At 38.5% G+C, this 20,584-nt stretch overlaps 1 protein-coding gene across 9 annotated transcripts in view; it reads left to right on the plus strand.

The window, feature by feature from the left end:
• The first annotated feature begins 3,505 nt into the window (after positions 1-3,505).
• LOC126362397 (uncharacterized) overlaps positions 3,506-20,584 on the plus strand; it is a 335,074-nt gene continuing 317,995 nt past the window's right edge. For 5 of the 9 annotated variants that reach the window (XM_050007876.1, XM_050007883.1, XM_050007882.1 and 2 more), the window contains exons 1-4: positions 3,506-3,570; positions 11,328-11,465; positions 11,608-11,707; positions 11,792-11,922. In XM_050007876.1, coding sequence (XP_049863833.1) covers positions 11,620-11,707; positions 11,792-11,922 — 219 coding nt within the window. In that variant the 5' untranslated portion in view covers positions 3,506-3,570; positions 11,328-11,465; positions 11,608-11,619. Of the gene's footprint in view, positions 3,571-3,614; positions 3,934-4,343; positions 4,531-11,327; positions 11,466-11,607; positions 11,708-11,791; positions 11,923-20,584 lie in introns of those variants that run through there. The other 4 variants (XM_050007878.1, XM_050007879.1, XM_050007877.1 and 1 more) reach the window with 4 other exon arrangements.

Consider the following 20,584-nt stretch of genomic DNA (forward strand, 5'->3'; position numbering starts at 1 on the left):
AACCTTAAACAATGCAGTATCAGCATCTGATAATTTTGTGGTCTCTCCAAAGTGATTGATTGTGAGGACCATGATACTCTTTTAGAAAAGTTACATTTTATCTAATTGATGGCAGTACAACAGAATAATTGAATTCATCCTAAAGAAGAAATCTGTGCTGAATAATTCAAATAATGCTGGAAGGAGAGAAAATTTTAATGGGAGAAATAATGTAGTGTTTCTCACATGGTCCACATTTGCATCCATATATCTTCCTTATATATGTGAATGTCCTCCTTCTTAATATAGATCAAACAAAAGACAGATGACATCAGAGCTACAGATAATCCTATTAGTGAGAAAGCAATAGAAGAATTTATCAGCCACGGTTTTTTTATTTCCGAGAATTGTTAAGTGAATCTTTGAACATGTACTTTTCTTTAATTTTGAAAAATTATCATAGTACCTTCTGTATGGTAGCACAAACAGGGCATCAGTTACAATTATGAAGCACATATGTAGAAGTCAGTGAAGAATGTTTAACATTTTTGGGTGTACATATTATTAAAAATATGAACTGGAGGGGAAATATTAGTGACCTGTTTATGCATATATGTTCAGTAATATTATGAGTAATATGGTGAAAAGCACTTAATATTTGTTTATATTTATTACATTACTGATCTGATTGGGCTACTGCTATAATCAGATGTGAAAAACATAGAGTATATGAAATAATGTTCAGAATATATTACAATGAAACATATGCAAAAGTCCGACATTGGTTACTGACAAATTCAGAAATTTTTATTGTTCATGTCATTGCTAGATTTGAAAACAAACAAATCAATATCATAACATATTTCTCATATTTCCACTAATTAATATCATATTGCATAATTTTCTACAGTAACTCAGCACTGAAGTGAGAAAATGTCGATTCCACAAAAATCAGCAATTTGACTCATATGTGGTGTTCACTTTTAATCATCTTTCAGCTGTGTCTTTCAGTCTCTTTCATTAATGTAGGAAAGTGATATCATTAACTTCTTGTAACACAGGTCCACAGTCTGTGAAAATTGTTTAGAGGATGCCATTTTCTTTTTATGGCTATTATAGGTAAGTGACATGGCATCAGATACCATGTAAATGCTTGACAGTGGTGTAAAATCGAAACTGCGGTAGCAGAATAGTCCTCCACAGTCAGAAAAGGATGACATCTATGACTGGAATCATTGATGGGCTTGCAAAGTAGAGGATCATAAAAGATTCAAGCTTTAAGTTAGTTAGTATGTTCCACAGATTGTTTGAATGCTTCATTGAGTGATTATTTTATCAAAACAATGTGGAACGAGCCACTGCACAAGATATGTGCAAATGGTTAGTGTGAACATTAATGGGCACTTTATTATTTTTAGTCCTATTCACATAACTACACACAACTTTTTTATAAGCTGCTAGTTTTTTTTATTGACTTCAGGAAATGATCTGTTGATATATTTGAAAGAATTTCCATTCTTATTCAAGGCCTTTTCAATTGTTCCATTAGGTCTACTTTCATGAGCTGTGGTGAGATAACTATTTTTAATTTATACTGTTTGCTGTACCAACAGTTACGTTCTCTTGTAGGCCATATTACCACTCTCCAGCAATCCTGTTGTGGTCTACTGTCATTGAGGTATTATAATACCTTCATGTCTATTACCCCACTTGTATCTCACACATGGGTACTTCATGAAAACCCTTGCTATCTGAACGAAAAGTCCACCATATTAAGATCAGAACAGAAACAGTATGGTAGGTCCCTTCTGCAGATCTTAACATTTCTGCAGGACCATTCTGATATTTTCATATACATCATTCACTTTTGCTGAGTAAGCAATTGGAATATGTGATACCATGAAATAATTGACATTCTGATCTTCTGGGAGCCTGCCTATAAGAATTTCCAGTCTTCTGGCTGATAATCTGGTAAAATCACTTTGATTTGTAGGTAAGGAAGTTTTTTGGAAGAATCAAGTTCATCAGCTTCATTGAAATATGGAAGAAGTGCAGTTTTTTTAGTTTGGTAAATCTTGCTTCTGGGAGTTTTTTCTTTGATTTAAATACATTCTTAGTCAAATCACTGCTTTATTCCTGGAAGAACTATTGAAATGCTGTTTCAGATCCAGGTCCACTGCTAATGATGCAGCCCAATTCTTTGCCTTCTGACTATGGAATATCTGAGTGATGATAGGGACTGGTATGGAAACATCTATTGAGTGTGCCACAGATCGCCTTTCTTACTCCATATCTGGATACTCTCACTAGATTTTTTTTATGTCTATTGAAGCCTTTTATACACAAATAGCAGTTCCCTTGGCTCTCTCTACACCATAATCACTCCAAAATATAAACATTTGCAATTTGTCAGTTGTCTTACGTCCACCACACCACTTTCACAGACCTTATTGACACATATTTTGGTCTCCAATGTGAATTACAAATTAGAGATAATATGCTTATTTGGCAAAGTTAATGATGTACTTCTTGTTACTTTAAAGAGTGTATTCAGCAAAAATGTAATAACAGGCAACTTGGTTGTTTAAACAACTTTTTCGAGAATAACTTATATTTCAGAACAGATCAAGAGAACAATTGTAGTTCAAGCAACCCCTTAGAGAACGTCTTTCCCTGCGAAAATAGAAACACAAAAATGTAAAAATATGACTAAAATGTAAAAAAAAGCATGATACTAGCTATCACGAATTTACAGAAAAAGAAGCAACCAAATCGGACAGTGAAATTTAACGATAGGTAGATTTTTCGTTGTACAGCTGTCTAACATATAATTCAGCACAGGCTAATAGAACATCAGTACAAGCAACCTCTTAGAGAACTTTTGTCCCTACGAAAATACATACACAAAAATTTAAAAAAACATGAATAAAAATGTAAAAAAGTATAATACTAGCTATCATGATGAAGAAGCAACCAAAACTAGTCACAGAAATTAAAAGATAGGTAGACTATTTGTGGTACAGCTGTTCGCACAGAAGTGAAATAACAAAAAAAGGAGACTCAACGGCTTTTGAAGAAAACTGTTATCAAAATTTAAACTAAATTGAAAAAGAAGTCAAGGTAGATGATTTTTGATTTAGAATCACATGATTCGCGTTTTCGAAACAATATCATTAATGGTTTAAAGACTGAGGCAACTTTAAATTGTGTCTGCAAAAAGGCTCACAAAATTATAATCACGAAAGTCAGAGATCATTGGGTAATTAATTACGTCACTCCAGTGTTTTAAAAGCGCAATTATTTTATAAATCTAATAGAGTATCGGTAAGTAATTTAAATGCTTATATTTTGAGTAATTGGTGGTCGGAATGAAGTTAATACGTTTCTTGGATAAGGAGCAGAACTCAGGAAACATCATATTCGCTGTGAGCAACTCGACATACAAAATAAGTGCTAAGGCTGTGGTCGGGGAATCACAAGTTTCGTAGTGTTTTACCTCTGAACTTGACGTCTAACGCCTATGTGTTTAATGTATCTTTGCTTGAGATGCTGTAGGAGAGAGACGCGACTTGGAATATTCTGGCGCGAGAGGTATGTTCCTTTTATTATTTATTGACGATGAACACCATAGATGTGACACAACGTTATACTTGAATAAACCATCATAGTAAGTTGTGTTGATTGTTTGTGTCATGCGTTTCGAATTACTGTTGACACTTGTTGTTGAATTGGCATTTCCTGTCAAGTGTCAGATACTCAGCGAGTCTTCGATGGTCAAACTTGTGTTGTGTCAGATACTCACGTGGTCTTCCCGGAAAATGGATAGGCGTAATGAAGTGGTCGTTACTGTTTTATAATGTCGTATAATTGACAGTTTTACGTGACTGAATTTGTGGTACACGTCGCCGTTGTGTTTTGACACGGTGTCATCATAGTTTATAGAGCCGAAACAAAGTAAGTGGTGAGGTTTTTTTTTTATACTTGTATACATCCAGTTCAATAGAATTTGGTATTATTATGACTAGTGATCGAATAACTGAAGACCACTGTACATTTTTAATCTGGCATTTTCATTATACTACAGCCTCTCGGAATGTGCGTGACTATTTGAAATAACTGTGGCATCTAGGAACTGCATTTGAGTACCTTGATCTCTGATGACTAATTTATTTTGCCGTCTTGCGCGTTTCGGAGCGGTCGTCACTATTTGAAAATTATTGTGTTGCAGAAGGCCGTTAGAGATTTACTGCCTCCCAAAGTTAAATATGTACTTAAAAATAAGTCTTTTAATGAAAAACATTTTGTTATCAATAAACTTGTTTTCAGTGTAAATACTGTACTTATGCCAAGTTCATGACAAAGCTGATGATTCCTGTTTGTTTATAGTTGCGGTGATTGATCTGAGGCCTACTGTGCTTCGTATATAGTATTTATTGTTGTAGTTAGAGGATATTCCAGTGAGATCTCCGGTGGGGGAGGAAATATAATAAACAACAGTGACCGTGACTACTGCATTGGCTCAAACCAGATAGCAGTTATGATGTGATAACAGTAAGTGATGAGCCAGAGCTGCTTGTAAATTGGAACTGACATTGTGGTGGCCAGAAAGAGGGGAATGTATGAAGAAGACAGGTTTTTTCTGACTAGACGAATAACAACAATTTTAAAACTAAATCCATTTTATGTCTTTCATTAGTTGGTTACTTTCATGAATTTGTTTTGCCATTTATTTTCTTGTTCTATATTATGTGACATGTCACTTGGCTGTGGGACATACTAACTAATTTTAAATTTTTATTTTGTTCCCCCCTAAGAAGATATGATAGATACTTTTTCTCTTGTAGTATTGGACATAAGATTTGTTTCGATATGCGTGTATAGGCCCCAAAATGTATGTGGAAGGTCAACACAAGGAGGGGCTAATAATTTTGTTTCATGTGACATACAGTGGCAGTGGAAAACGTGTTTCACCTACTAAATGGGAATTTTGTCAAACTTATGATTATATCTGTGTAATTAATTGAGCAAACTCTAACCAGTGGGAGATGTATATTGTTGGTGACAGCAGAACACGAGTCATCACAGTATGTGATGGCATCTGAGTATCGCTGCTGTGCTTTGCTGTCTTTATGGTCCTGTCATACTACTGTACCTACCTCTCTCCACACTCCCACTGTTCTGTAGAGTGCTGTAGAGTGAAGTAACTGTAAAACAGCACAGCAGTTATTTTGTCACTCAGGAAATAGCCATTATTTTTCAAGTTTTATCCATGATAGGCCTATGGCTATCACATCACACTAATTTGGGGTTGCTCTGTCAATTAGATCCATAAAATTACATATAAGGTAACATTTTATATACTGTAAGAATGAAAACAAAATCTACTGATGATGAGATACAGTATTAAATGATACCCTGTGCTTGGGAAACAGTTTACTACTATTGAAAAAATTAAAGTATTCTCATAAAAACCTGAGGAAAGGTGATGCATATCACTCGGCACACATGTATGCTGGTGTTCAGGGACAGATATTTCTGGGTTCTTGAAGAGGCCGCTTCATGCAGCCAACTTTGTTGTTGTTGTTGTTGTTGTTGTTGTTGTCTTCAGTCCTGAGACTGGTTTGATGCAGCTCTCCATGCTACTCTATCCTGTGCAAGCTTCATCATCTCCCAGTATGTACTGCAACCTACGCCCTTCTGAATCTGCTTAGTGTATTCATCTCTTGGTCTCCCTCTATGATTTTTATCCTCCACCCTGTCCTCCAATGCTAAATTTGTGATCCCTTGATGCCTCGGAACATGTCCTACCAACCGGTCCCTTCTTCTTGTCAAGTTGTGCCACAAACTCCTCTTCTTCCCAATTCTATTCAATACCTCCTCATTAGTTATGTGATCTACCCATCTAATCTTCAGCATTCTTCTGCAGCACCACATTTCAAAATCTTCTATTCTCTTCTTGTCCAAACTATTTATCGTCCATGTTTCACTTCCATACATCGCTACACTCCATACAAATACTTTCAGTAACGACTTCGTGACACTTAAATCTATACTCAATGTTAACAAATTTCTCTTCTTCAGAAATGCTTTCCTTGCCATTGCCAGTCTACATTTTATATCCTATCTACTTCGACCAACATCAGTTATTTTGCTCCCCAAATAGGAAAACTCCTTTACTACTTTAAGTGTCTCATTTCCTAATCTAATTCCCTCAGCATCACCCGACTTAATTTGACTACATTCAATTATCCTTGTTTTGCTTTGGTTGATGTTCATCTTATATCCTCCTTTCAAGACACTGTCCATTCCGTTCAACTACTCTTCCAAGTCCTTTGCTGTCTCTGAAAGAATTACAATGTCATCAGCGAACCTCAACGTTTTTATTTTCTATGGACTTCAATACCTACTCCGAATTTTTCTTTTGTTTGCTCAATATACAGATTAAATAACATCGGGGACAGGCTACAACCCTGTCTCACTCCCTTCCCAACAACCGCTGCTTCCCTTTCATGCCCCTCGACTCATAAATGCCATCTGGTTTCTGTACAAATTGTAAATAGCCTTTCGCTCACTGTATTTTACCCCTGCCACCTTTAGAATTTGAAAGAGAGTATTCCAGTCAACATTGTCAAATGCTTTCTCTAAGTCTACAAATGCTAGAAATGTAGGTTTGCCTTTCCTTAATCTATTTTCTAAGATAATTCGTAGGGTCAGTATTGCCTCGCTTGTTCCAACTTTTCTGCGGAATCCAAACTGATCTTCGCAGAGGTCGGCTTCAAATGGTTTTTCCATTCGTCTGTAAAGAATTCGCATTAATATTATGTAGCCGTGACTTATTAAACTGATGGTTCCGTAATTTTCACATCTGTCATCGCCTGCTTTCTTTGGGATTAGAATTATTGTATTCTTCTTGAAGTCTTGAGGGTATTTCGCCTGTCTCATACATTTTGCTCACCAGATGGTAGAGTGTTGTCAGGACTGGCTCTCCCAAGGCTGTCAGTAGTTCTAATGGAATGTTGTCTACTCCAGGGGCCTTGTTTCGACTTGGGCCTTTCAGTGCTCTGTCAAACTCTTCCCGCAGTATCATATCGCCCATTTCATCTTCATCTACATCCTCTTCCATTTCCATAATATTGTCCTCAAGTATATCGCCCTTGTATAGACCCTCTATATACTCCTTCCACCTTTCTGCTTTCCGTTCTTTCCTTAGAACTGGGTTTCCATCTGAGCTCTTGATATTCATACAAGTGGCTCTCTTTTCTCTGAAGGTCTCTGTAATTTTCTTGTAGGCAGTATCTATCTTACCCCTATTGATATGTGCCGCTACATCCTTACACTTGTCCTCTAGCCATCCCTGCTTAGCCATTTTGCACTTCCTGTTGGTCTCATTTTTGAGACGTTTGTATTCCCTTTTGCCTGCTTCATTTACTGCGTTTTTATATTTTCTTCTTTCATCAATTAAATTCAATATTTCTTCTGTTACCCAAGGATTTCTAGCAGCCCTCGTCTTTTTACCTACTTGATCCTCTGCTGTCTTCACTACTTCATCCCTCAGAGGTACCCATTCTTCTTCTACTGTATTTCTGCCCGCATTCCTGTCAATTGTTCCCTTATGCTCTCCCTGAAACTCTGTACAACCTCTGGTTTAGTTAGTTTATTCTGGTCCCATCTCCTTAAACTCCCACCTTTTTGCAGTTTCTTCAGTTTTAATCTACAGGTCATAACCAATAGATTGTGGTCAGAGTCGACATCTGCCCCTGGAAAAGTCTTACAATTTAAAACCTGGTTCCTAAATCTCTGTCTTACCATTATATAATCTATCTGATACCTTTCAGTATCTCCAGGATTCTTCCATGTATACAAACTTCTTTTATGATTCTTGCCAACTTCATAATGTTACATAATATTCAATAGTAATTTTTTTCGTGAAATAATATTTTATCAGTAATTTCATAGTATTGTATAAAAGACAGAAGTTCATAAATTAAACTATTGTGTGCTAACGTAATATGACATTACCCGTAGTACACAGTGAACCAATGTCAGTTCTCTTTATTATGTTAACGTATATGGATTCCGTTATAATTTGTTATCAGTCTTTACACTGAGTATCACAGTGTTGACTTCTGTTCATAGTTTGTGTATGGCACCTACAAGCTGTGAGGTCTCCTGTAAAGTTGACTAACGCAGCATATTATTACCAAAATGAGGTTCATAATCCTTACACCCACAGAGCAAAAAGTGTACAGTGTGTGAAGTTAGAACGCTGAACTTGTAGGATAAAAACCTAAAAACCTGATGCTTCTTATTTATGTTGTATGTAATATAAATTTTTACAGTGTTTGAGGATTAATCTCTTTTCAGTATATAATCCCAGCCAATAAAATCAAATCATTATGTGAGCATTATCTTTAGGGTAGTACTGAAACGATTTTTATTTCAATCTTGGAAGAAAAAAAAAGTATGATAAGTTGTGACAACACTTCAACAGCACAAACTTAAAGGATCAATAGCAGTGGTTATTACCATGTGGGCTCCTACAGCAGACATGTTGAATGATAACTTTTCAGTGCTGATATGGAATTTGCCTATTAAATAATTTTCATTAATTTTGGAAAATTCCCAGATTGAGTGGTAAAATTAAATGAAATCTTGTGTGGCTAGGGTCTCCTGTAGGGTAGACTGATCGCCTGGTGCAAGTCTTTTTAGTTGACGCCACTTTGGCGATTTGCATGTCGATGGCGATGATATGAAGATGAAGACAACACAACACCCAGTCCTTGAGCAGAGAAAATCTCTGACCCAGCTGGGAATTGAACCCAGGGCCCCTTGCATGTCATTCCGCCGCACTGACGACTCAGTTATCGAGGCAGACCTAGCATCTGTGAATGCTATTCCTCTTTGTAAGGACAGGAGAGTCCACAGCACTATGCCTCTTTGTAAGGAGGGGAGAGTCCACCGATCTCAGTAACCAGTGGTCAGTTTCTCTGCTTTAGTTTTTTTAAAGTTTTTCATCTCTTTTCAGAGTTGTTACATTTGCTACAAGTTCATTCTTAGCTAGCCACAGTTTGTATTTCAGAATGGTTATGCGAGGAAATTGCTCTGGACCAATTGAGATGTGGCAACAGTAAGACATTGTACACACACATGGGAGGACAGTCATTCAGACCCCCATTGGACTGCTTAAGTCACAAGCTGGAATAGTTCTCTCAAGTATGACATCGTTGATTTCTTTCCTGATGTTGGGTTTCTGCTGAGCCGCCAATGAAATAGTCACGGGTTGGACAGTAAACCTGCTGTGTACACATTGCTGGTATTACTATAATTTATTTTTTCCATCTAAGAAATTTGATTCTTTGTATTACACTATTTTGCCAGGGAAATTGTGGCGGTAGTGCTATAGGATGCTGGAATTAGTAAAGGTACCATTAGCTGTACAGTGGGAGGTTCTGAGTAGTGGATAGCCATTTGAGCAAGAACTTGAGGTAAGAACCAACATGGAGGGCAGTGCCTGTATCAGTGGATCAGTTTGGCAGTACTTGCCAGGGGTGATGAGAATGCAAGGGGTTGTCAGCAGCTGGTAATAAATAGTCTTTATGAGAGCACCAGGCAATCAGCTTGTTTTGTAGCAAGGAGTGCAAACAGTTGCATCAAATTCTGCTGTTAGCATAATTATGAAAATCACAGTATATTTAAAAAAAATTGTGGTCATAATCACAAAGGGTACAAGATGCGCGCCATAACAATTAAGTAAATTTCTGTTACCGGATATATAGTTAAAATGACATTGCGAGATAATGTGAGTTGTGTAAAGTGTGATCACTGACTATCTTCAGAATTGAATAATTACTTCAATTGTTGTAGCTGTGAGAGGGAAAATTCCCCCCCCCCCCTCTCTCTCTCGCCCCCCACCCCTCACTCCCTGTGGGATAGAATGGGAAAGCAATCATCTCTCTCCCTGCGTCCCTCCCTCTGGGGTGGAATGGAAAAGCAATCATCTCCCTCCCTTCCTCCCTCTGGGATGGAGTGGGAAAGCAATCAGATCCATTTTATTTCAAGTGCGAAAATTGAAATCAATGTCCACTGCAGGTATTTTCTGCCTCACTGTGTTATTTAGGTAATAGGTGACATAAGTGGGACAGACCTAGCTCACTTCTATTCAGTAGAAGCTAGCACTGGTCACACCACACATACTCTCCTCTTTCGTATAAGAAATCATACCACAGCAATCAACTCTCACTCCTAGCTGAGCTGTTTTTCTTAGTTTTGTGAAGTCAAGCACTGTCCAAATAACTTCAGGAATGCAGCCAGGTGATTTCTAAACTGCTAATATTTCGATTCCTGTAAGTTATTTGAACATTGTATACGCCAGGGAAACTTGGGTAAGCTGTCCACTGATCTGGTTAGAATGATTCCCTGATTCCCTGTGTTGACAGGCAGCAGCCGTCAACCAGCTTCGCTGCTCCATCCCATGCTTCCTGAATCATCTCTCCAGATGGATTTTCTTGTACTGCAAGTTATTAGTTGTGTTCTCCTTTGCTAGTGATTCCGAACAGCCTTCTGCTCCACTGCTGCTGTTGTCTGATAGTGAAAACACCTGCCCCATCCTCCATCTACACAGAGTCATGCTGACACCAACTCCTCTCCATGGACGAGTTTCTGTTTCAGAACTGGTTAAAAAGAAAGAACCTCTAAATGTAGTTGCATGTGTAAAACTAAAAATTTCAGTAATATTAATATTAGCACTATTTGTGTGTGTGTGTGTGTGTGTGTGTGTGTGTGTGTGATCTACGGAACATGACATAACTAAACTCCTTGGACTACCCACACCAATACCCAAAGAAGCTTAGCTGGTATGCCATGCATGGTCATAGCATCACATCAACTACTCTCCTGCAGTTGTCCGTTGCATCTAGACACTGGCTCCAAGGTCTTGGCACTATTACAATTCCAGTCACCAGACTGCCCCGTGCTGTGCCATACTTCTCCTAGACATGATAGTACACCCACAGTAATTGCCAATAAGTGCAGCCACATCTGTGACAAGAACATGAGCTGCCACTAGGTGGGGAGGATATCACCCTTGCTGTGAAATGCTAATTCCCAGCAGCGAGATAATATTATTAACAATGTCATTACCTATTACATTTTTACTTAATTTTTTATCTCTCTTAGTCTTTCTCTGTATTCTTACAAAAGGCCTTCTTCTGACTGAATTTTTTGAACAGCTGTTCAGAAACCATGTGGTTGTATTGATATGTTTACTCCATAATTTTAGAAATATGCTGCAGGAAATCTCATCAGAGTTTCTTTCAGGAATTAACCTAATCTTTACAATTGTTTCGCAGCCTGTTGGACAAGTTATATTGGATGGAAGTGGTATATTTAATTCGTGTTGTAAGTTTATATATCATGCTGTCTTAACGTGTCATCAGCAGTTGAGGTTTCCAAAAGTTTTCCAAGTTGCTGCAGGCAAATATGGCAAGGTAACTTATGTACTATTAAGTTTTGTTTGCCTTATAGTTCCAAACAAATATTAAGTGGTGTTCTGTCCAAAATAACTATACAGTGTTAGTTAATTCTTAAACATTATCCATGATGTTCCTTTAATAAGTTACTTCCTTTCAGGTGGAATTGGCCATGGAAGATTTAGGATGGTTCAAGATAAATGGGAACATGGCCTTCAAGCAAGAAGACTATCATAGAGCTCTAGACTTCTATAATAGAGGTATGTTGTAGCAGTAAGAAAGAAAATATTCTGTTTATTATAGTAATTGCAGGGTGCCTCATTCAATGTTGTTTTCCTTTTTAGGTCTGATGTGCGACCCTGATAATTATAGCCTGCACTGCAATATGGCTCAGGCTTACTTGTGTATTAATGAGTTTTGTAAAGCAGAATCGCATGCAGTCAGAGCTTTTCAGATAAAAAAGGATTATGTGAAGGTGAATCCTTACAAAACATGAATATGTGTTTTATTTATGTTTGTGTTACAGTTTGGTAATTTTTAGAATACATATCAGTTCATAATATTTTTTTACATCATGAAAATCATATTTAAATTGAAAAGAAGATGAGTAATAATTTTTTGAGTTGTAATTCACTGTATACATACTTGCATCCAGTATTATAGTTCTTCCTTATATAATTAAAAAAAAATATGTGAATGCATAACAAAAATGTGTGAAACATCACATAATTGCAAAATAAGTAGTCTACATATGCATCTGTACTCTGCAAACCTCTTACGATGTTTGGCAGAGGATACTTATTGGACAAGCAAATAAATGACATGATTCTGTTATACTGTATCAGCAGAATCAGCCCCGTTAAAAATTTTCAGCAATTGGTAGGAATTTTATTTTCATCCAGTTACATCTGTCAGTGTGTGATGGTGACTGCTTCTGTTGTATTAAAGGACTATGAATGGGGATTGAGAATTAGTTATCAAATACAGTTGACATAACCTGCATGTCTGAATAGTGTGTAACCACTGGCATAGATGTGTTAAATGTTATTGGGTTCATGTTAGCCCCTCTTTTTTTTTTTTAGAGCAGAAATGGGGAGAGGAGGAGTTGATACATTAATCAGGAATTGTCATAAATTTAAGAACACACACATTCATAAATTTTGCATGGAACAGCATGTGCAGCAGGACTTCATAATAAATCCTTCATAATAGTAAGTGTATGCAGAGCACATTCATCCTAAATCACCTTGACTTTCTATTTACCAATTAGTCAAGAAATAATGGTAGCTGCTGATTTTAGTGTAGGTTTTCATAAGAACTCTGCCAGTAATAGTTAATTAGTCAGTAACATTATCTTTCAGTTTCATTTCCACTGTCATTTTCCCATTACAGTAGATAACGGCTCAAAAACAGCAACTATTTTCATAGAAAGATTTGATGAACAAACACATGTTATGAAACCAATATTCAGTGGCCCCCTCTACGACATGCTGTTCTTTTTCTTAGATGTTAGTATTGATTAGGATACAAACTGTATTAAATTGTAGTTTGAGGGGATAGTAACTAAGCTGAAAACTGAGTATTTTAGGGTACTCCTCAATGACAAATGGGATTGATGTTTACAGTGCTCATGACGTGAAAGAAAAATGCAGAACTTGTGTTGATAAAATCCTTAATTTATTTGAAAACTGTTTTCCCCTAAGAGTAACCCGGATTAGTGTAAAGTCTTCAATCAAGCCAATTACTGACTGAATAAAGGTGTCTGATAAGACAAAAAGGAAACTGTATCAATCAGAAACAGATTCTTAGGATGTGGTATAGTTCATTACAAGACATACTGCAAAATATTGAAGACCTTTATACAGATATCAAAGCAAATGCTGTATGAGGAAAAGCTACATCGGATAACAAAATGAAGAGCATGTGTGGGATATAGTGAAGGAGGATACTGGTGAAAAAAGAGATGAAGAGGACAGATAGCTCTAAGAGTAAACAGTACATTGGTTCAGATTTGTGCAGTGTTGCAAAACCTTTTTTACAAGCATTGCATAACTGTTACTGAAAAGATGGGTTTGATCAGTAGACACTGCAACTCGGTTTCTAAGACCAGTCATTACAAATAACTTGTGTAATATGGGTGTGACACTCACTACACCAGTAGAAGTAATGTCCACCATAAAATCTTTGAAATGAAACAGTTGTAGCAACTATGATAAATCCTCAACAATAGTAATTAATGAGTTTACTTCTGAGTTAAATAACATTTTAAGTTATTTATGTAACCAAACAATGAAAGTCAAGGATGGAATAACAATGATATGGAAAGAATTAGATGGCTATTCACCACATCTACAGATGTTGAGTTGCATACCAGCACAATGGAAAATATGGCTAAAATATAAATCTCTTTGAAAGTCCTTCCATAATAGAAAATACACACACAAGCCTTTGTCTCTGGTTGTTGGGGCTCAGAGACAGTGGGTGTGTGTGTTGTATGAAAATATAAGTATGTTTTTGTTGTTATGTAACCAGTTATTTTTCAGTGGGACGTTTGCTGAAAGTAAGCCTTACACACACCTCGAAGGGAGACAGCAGGTGCGTGGGCTAGGAATGCAGGTGGGAGAGGCAAAAAGTGCGTGAGATGTGCATACAACAAATGGGCACCTACCAGGAAGATTATGGGTGTGCAGGATGTGTTGCAAAGGATACAATCAATCTTTGTTGTTCAGAAAAGCTGGTGCTGGACAGAAGGATCCAAATAGCACAGTTATGAAGCAGCGATTGTATTCGAACATGTGCTCAGCAGCATGTTCTGCCACTTAGTGGTCAATTCTGTTCTTGGCCACAGTTTGGCAGTGGCATTCATTCTGGGGACAGCTGGTTGATAGTCATGCCCACATAAAATGCTGCCTAGAAATTACTGCAGAGTAGATATATGATGTGGCTGCTTTCACGGATGGCCCTGCCTTGGTAGGATAGGATAAGCCTGTGACAGGACTAGAGTAGGATGTGCTGGATGGGTGAACTGGACAGGTCTTACACCAGGATCTTCCATGAGGGTGTAACCCCTATGGCTAGGAGTAGGGAGAGATTTAGCCGTGAAGCTTTGTAGGTAAGCCGTGAAGCTTTGTAGGTAGTATGGGGAACTTAACACCACTTTAAAAGGTCTCGAAAAGATCATAGGTAGGATGTCCCTCATTTCTGAGCATCATGGCAGATAATCGTAAGACACAGTTGCAAAAGGCTGGAGTGATATTGGGCAATGTGGGGGAGGGGGCCACTCCTTTGCAGCTGATTCTTGGGGTCTGTAGAAGGATTAGGGGCATCTGAGGATATGGCAAGGGAAATCTGTTTGCAGACTATGTTTAAGGTGTAATGCCTGTCTGTGAAGGCTTTTTGTGAGACCTTCAGCATACATGGAGAGGAATTCTGTTCACTGCAGATACTCCGTCCACAGGGGAACGCCGGCCGCGATGGTCTAGCGGTTCTAGGCGCTCAGTCCGGAACCGCGCGACTGCTACGGTCGCAGGTTCAAATCCTGCCCCGGGCATGGATGTGTGTGATGTCCTTAGGTTAGTTAGGTTTAAGTAGTTCTAAGTTCTAGGGGACTAATGACCACAGCAGTTGAGTCCCATAGTGCTCAGAGCCATTTGAACCATTTGAACCACAGGGGGCCAGGCTAAATGGGAGCAATTTTTTTGATATTGAAGGGGTGAGAGCCGTCCAACATCAGTTACTTTTGGTGGTTATTGTGCTTGATATGGACAGAGGTATGGGTGGAGCCATCAGAGATGGGTGATGTCCAGGAAGGTGGCACTTAGGACTGAAAAGGACTAAATGAAGTGGGTTTTAGAATTTGTTTAGGGTCTGGAGGAATGAGGATAGTGCGTATTGGCCCTGTGTTCAGATCGTGAATATATCTTCAATGAACCTGAACCAGACATTGGGTTTGGAGTTTTGGGAGGCTAGGAAGGTTTTCTCTAAATGTCACACAAATAGCTTAGCATAAGAGAGTACCATGTGGGCATCTATTGCTGTGCTGCTGGTTTGTTTATGTATCTTCCCCTCAACGGAGAAGTGGTATTGTCTGAGGATGTAATTGGTAACTTGTACAAGGAATGAGGTAGTGGTTTTCTAGTCCCAAGGTCATTAGGAGAGATAGTATTTGAAAGCAGTAAGACCATGAGTATGAAGGTTGTTGGTATATTGGGAAGTGGCATCAACAGTGTAGAGAGGAGAGGCATATGATAATGGGATGGGATATGTGAGTCTAGCGTCCAGGCATTTGGTTAGAGGTGTTGGTCGACAAGAACAGAGATTCTTTTGGTGGAAACACACTGACAAGAATTCTCTTGCCCATTAATATCTCACAAAGGTGTTCATAGATGGGCACTACCCCCATCCTAGTCTGCATTAATTTCCCCTTTCAAGTCCTTGCACACCCTTAATTCTCCCACCATCCCCTAGAGTGAGCTGCAAAGAAGCCCCTCCCAAATCACCCAATACCACGCTGGACTGGACTAAATGCACCATGTCCTTCTCTAGGGCCTCACCTATCAATTGTCGTGCCCTGAAATCATTGACATCCTACTCACAGTACTTCCCATCCCTTCCAAAATTGTACTCTGCTGCTGTCTCTACTTACACAACATCCTGGGCAATCCCTACACCACTCTCGTTTCCAACCCCTAGCGACCAGTGTCATATCCCTGTGGAAGATCAAGGTGCAATACCTGCCTTTGTTCACCCAGGTTGACAGTGATAAATTCTTGGGATTATAGGTTGATAATAAATTCAACTGGGAGGAGCTTACCACAGAACTGCTGAAGCAGCTAAATTGGTCTCTATTTGCAATGTGAATGTTGTCAGAAAGAGATGATATAAAAATTTAGAAAAGCTAGCATACTTTGCTTACTTTTAATCTATGATGTCTTAAGGGATTGCTTTTTGAAGTAACTTATCAAGTTAGGTTAAAGCTTTTCGAAATATGTAATATGACTTATTTAGAATGTAACCTCAGTGACATCCAACAGGAGCTCTTTTTAAGGAACTGGAGATAGTAACTTCTACTTTTCAATATATTTATGCCTTAAAGAAATTTGTCATTGAATTATCTTCAGTTCATGCAACCAACATTGTAAATAAGAATAATCTTCAGAAAGGTTTATTAAAGTTAGCCACTTTAATCTGGGAAGGTGTCCATTATTCAGGAACACACCGTTTCAGTAACTTGCCAGCAGCCATAAAAAGTTTAACTACTAATAAATTTTGATTTGAAATAAGCCTAATGATTTAATGGTGGCCAAATGCTTCTACTCCATTGATGAATTTCTTGGCAGAACTGTTATATATAACACCAAAATGTGTGAGTATTGTGTACAATCTGACTTCTGTACTAATTCAGTGTAGTAATGTGATAATTGTAAATAAGTGCTCTGAAATCATTTTTCTGTTTAATGGTGACAATAGCCTAAGAATTATGATAAGTTTGTGACTACCTTTTAAATGGAAATACATTTAAACATTTTATGACATGGTCCACATTAAAGATGACGATTTCACTTGGGATCTGAGTTAGGTACATTATCATACACCCTTTATTTATTTTTTCAAATATTTATTTTGTATTTTTGTTTTTGTGACTGCGGAGGAATGCTCACAATGTATCTTTTTGAATTAAAAGTCCATCTGATCTTATCTAATCTACTATCATTTCCTCAGTCCCTGTTCCAAACAATGATGAAGCATGGTAAGAACAACAGTCGGTAATTCTCCATATCAACTCAAGTATCCTTTATTTTACAGTCATGGTGTATTCGCAACATATATGTAAAATAAAGTACTGCATTGCTTAATTCTTTGTGGGGATTTACAAACTTGGAACACTAGAGGTAATCACTCAATCTGTGTTGTGCCTGCTACATCACCATGGCACTTTCCCACTTAATAAATGAGCCAGTCACACACAAAAAAAATCACATTTATTCCCCTCTCTGCCCCCTCTCCCCCCTTCTCTGCCCCCTCTCCCCCCTTCTCTGCCCCCTCTCCCCCCTTCTCTGCCCCCTCTCCCCCCTTCTCTGCCCCCTCTCCCCCCTTCTCTGCCCCCTCTCCCCCCTTCTCTGCCCCCTCTCCCCCCTTCTCTGCCCCCTCTCCCCCCTTCTCTGCCCCCTCTCCCCCCTTCTCTGCCCCCTCTCCCCCCTTCTCTGCCCCCTCTCCCCCCTTCTCTGCCCCCTCTCCCCCCTTCTCTGCCCCCTCTCCCCCCTTCTCTGCCCCCTCTCTCCCCTTCTCTGCCCCCTCTCCACCCTCTCCCACCTCCCCCCCTCTCCTACCTCCCCCCCCTCTCTCTCTCTCTCTCTCTCTCTCTCTCTCTCTCTCTCTCTCTCTCTCTCTCTCACACACACACACACACACACACACACACACACACACACACACACACACACACACAACTTTTAATCCTGTCTGACAAGGATCACAGACTGATGAACAATCCTCAAGAAACTGTTCAAATGAAGATTTTGTAAATTATTTCCTTCATGTATGAATTATGTTTCTGTGAAACTCGTTCCTAAAAATAATTTTGTGCAATTGTTCGACATGATATCACTGCACATTTGTTCCTAGATGTTTTAAAGGTTTTAACTAGGAGACAGATCCAGCAGGCATTTTATTCTAGTAACATTGGTGCCAGTCATATGAAGACGGCTAGGTTTGATTTGGTTAGGTTAATACTTGTTCCATAGATCATGAATACCACACTTTGTAATGTTGTGGAATGTGTCAATCTAACAATGTTTCTTCATGTGATGTGATTGTTTTCTTTTTCTTTTCTAAATTGCAGAATTGCTAATTTATATAAAAAAATTATCTTTTGAGTAGAAGGAGCTGCCATTTTTTGGTTTTAAATTCCTGGTTGGCTATTTTTCAGACCTTCAATGCTATTTGGTAAGTGACCAATGACTTTTACGGCAGTGGCAGCATAATTCAACCCTTTCTGTGTCAAAGTTTGATTCAGTCAAGAATGGTGAAGATCAGCCATATTTCTAGTGTTGTGTCCATGGAAATTTCTATTGCTTTTGAATAGGGTGGGTTGTTAGTTATACATTTAAGTGAATAATATATATTTTTGTGAAGCTACTGTGAAAATCCATCTGCAGAGATGCACAAGTAGCTGAACTCAAACTTTTTAGCAGATCATCAAAGTGTTTCTTTCAGTTCTGTATCTCATGGATGCACGCACACAAAAAATTTTAAAATTCTGCTTTAGCTACAGGCTTTCACTCAAATTCTGTCTACTAATGATGTCGTGCCATTTACTGTACAGAAATGTACATCCTGCTTTTCATCAACATTTAATGAGGGATCCATCTGCAGGGAACCACTTAATAATTTTCTGAAAGACATTATTTACAAGTTCCTCGGGTAATTCATGTTTGTTGGGTGTGGTTACTATACTTGTAGCATCAGCAAAAAGAACTAGCTTTGCATCTTCGTGAATATAGAGTGTCAAGTCCTTAATATGCACGGTGATTATAAATTAATCTTTCAAACCACTGTAGAAATAACACCACTGGTCAGAATGAAGTCAAATTGTAATGGAATGTTATTGGGGAAGGGGAAAATGTATGGCAGAAGAAAAATAAATAGTTACATAATGTAACAAGCATCATAATTTAATAGCGGTTGTCTAGAAATGACAAGTGAATCATACATCAATGCCTAAGGTGTACGTTTGACGTTAAACAAACTGTGCTACTCAGTGTGCATGGGTGTACGGGTGTGATATTATTAGTTACGTAAGCCCATTCACCGTGGCAGGATCACATCACATCTGGTGGGAAAAACGGGGGTGTTAATTGTCCTGAGGCTAAAAACTGCATAAAAAAAGCATCACTCACATTAGTTTTTAATTGTTGCTGAAAACTGCATAAAAAGCATCACCCACATTGGTTTTTAATTGTCCTGAGGCCAAAAACTGCATAAAAAGCATAAATTAAAATCAAGCCGTATTGTTAATTTATGTGTGACTGGCACAAAACATGTTAAATATGCTGTCCACTGTTTCCTACAACAGGTTGAAATCGAGAAACAGCATGTTCCTTAACTGATCACATTCAGAACATGTTGCACAATGTGTGCCGTCAATGCAGCTAAGTTTGCAGTCAGAACATTGAACACATCATCTTTCAGATAGCCCCACAGCCTGAAGTCACACAGATTATGATCAAGTGATCAGCACAACCAGGCTTAAGGAAATGGCAGCTGATAATTCTAGCTTTTCCAAAACGGTGATTCAGCATATCCTTAACTGCATTTGCAATGTGTGGAGGTGCGCCATCTTGCATAAAAGTGATCTCATCCACACTGTTGGAGAGCTGGAATGACATGGTTGCACAAAATACACTCATAGTGCTTTCCAGTGACAGTACAGGTAACAGGATCGGAAGCACCTGTCTCTTTGAAAAAATATGTTCGTATGATAAATGATACTGTAAATGCACACCACACAGTGACCTTTTTGGGATAAAGTGGTACTGGTTGGTTTGTGTGTGGATTTTCTGTTGCCCATATTCAGCAATTGTGTATTGACGTATCCTTTCAGATGGAAGTGGGCTTCGTCTGTCCACAAAATCTTCCACAGCCAATCACTGTCCACTGCCATGCGAGCAAGAAATTCTAAAGCAAAGGTCTCTCTTGTTGGCAGATCAACAGGTAGCAACTCAAGCACGTGGGTAATTTTGAATGGATAGCAAAGAAGGATGTACGGAGGATTTTACGCACAATGTTCATGGATATGTCCAATGTTCTGGCAATCCTCTGTGTACTGTACATTTGCACACCACCACTCATCTCCTTCTGCATTGCTGTGGCCACTGCTTCCACCGATGTCGAATCAATTCGATTCCTCCCTCTACCAGGTTGCACATCAAAAGAACCCATCTATTTGAATTTCCGAATCATTTTCTCCAGACCCACGGCAGTCATTGGAATAACACCTTTTTTCAAATCCTTCAGTATCCGGAATTTCTGCAGAGCGACGTGTGCACAGTCATCATTCTTGTATTACAGCTTTACAAGCAGAGTGTGATCCTGCATTGAGACAGTCATGGCGAAAATCACAGATGCGAGAGGAGGGA

The sequence above is a fragment of the Schistocerca gregaria genome, chromosome 1 (genome assembly GCF_023897955.1).
Source record: "Schistocerca gregaria isolate iqSchGreg1 chromosome 1, iqSchGreg1.2, whole genome shotgun sequence".
NCBI lineage: Eukaryota > Metazoa > Arthropoda > Insecta > Orthoptera > Acrididae > Schistocerca > Schistocerca gregaria.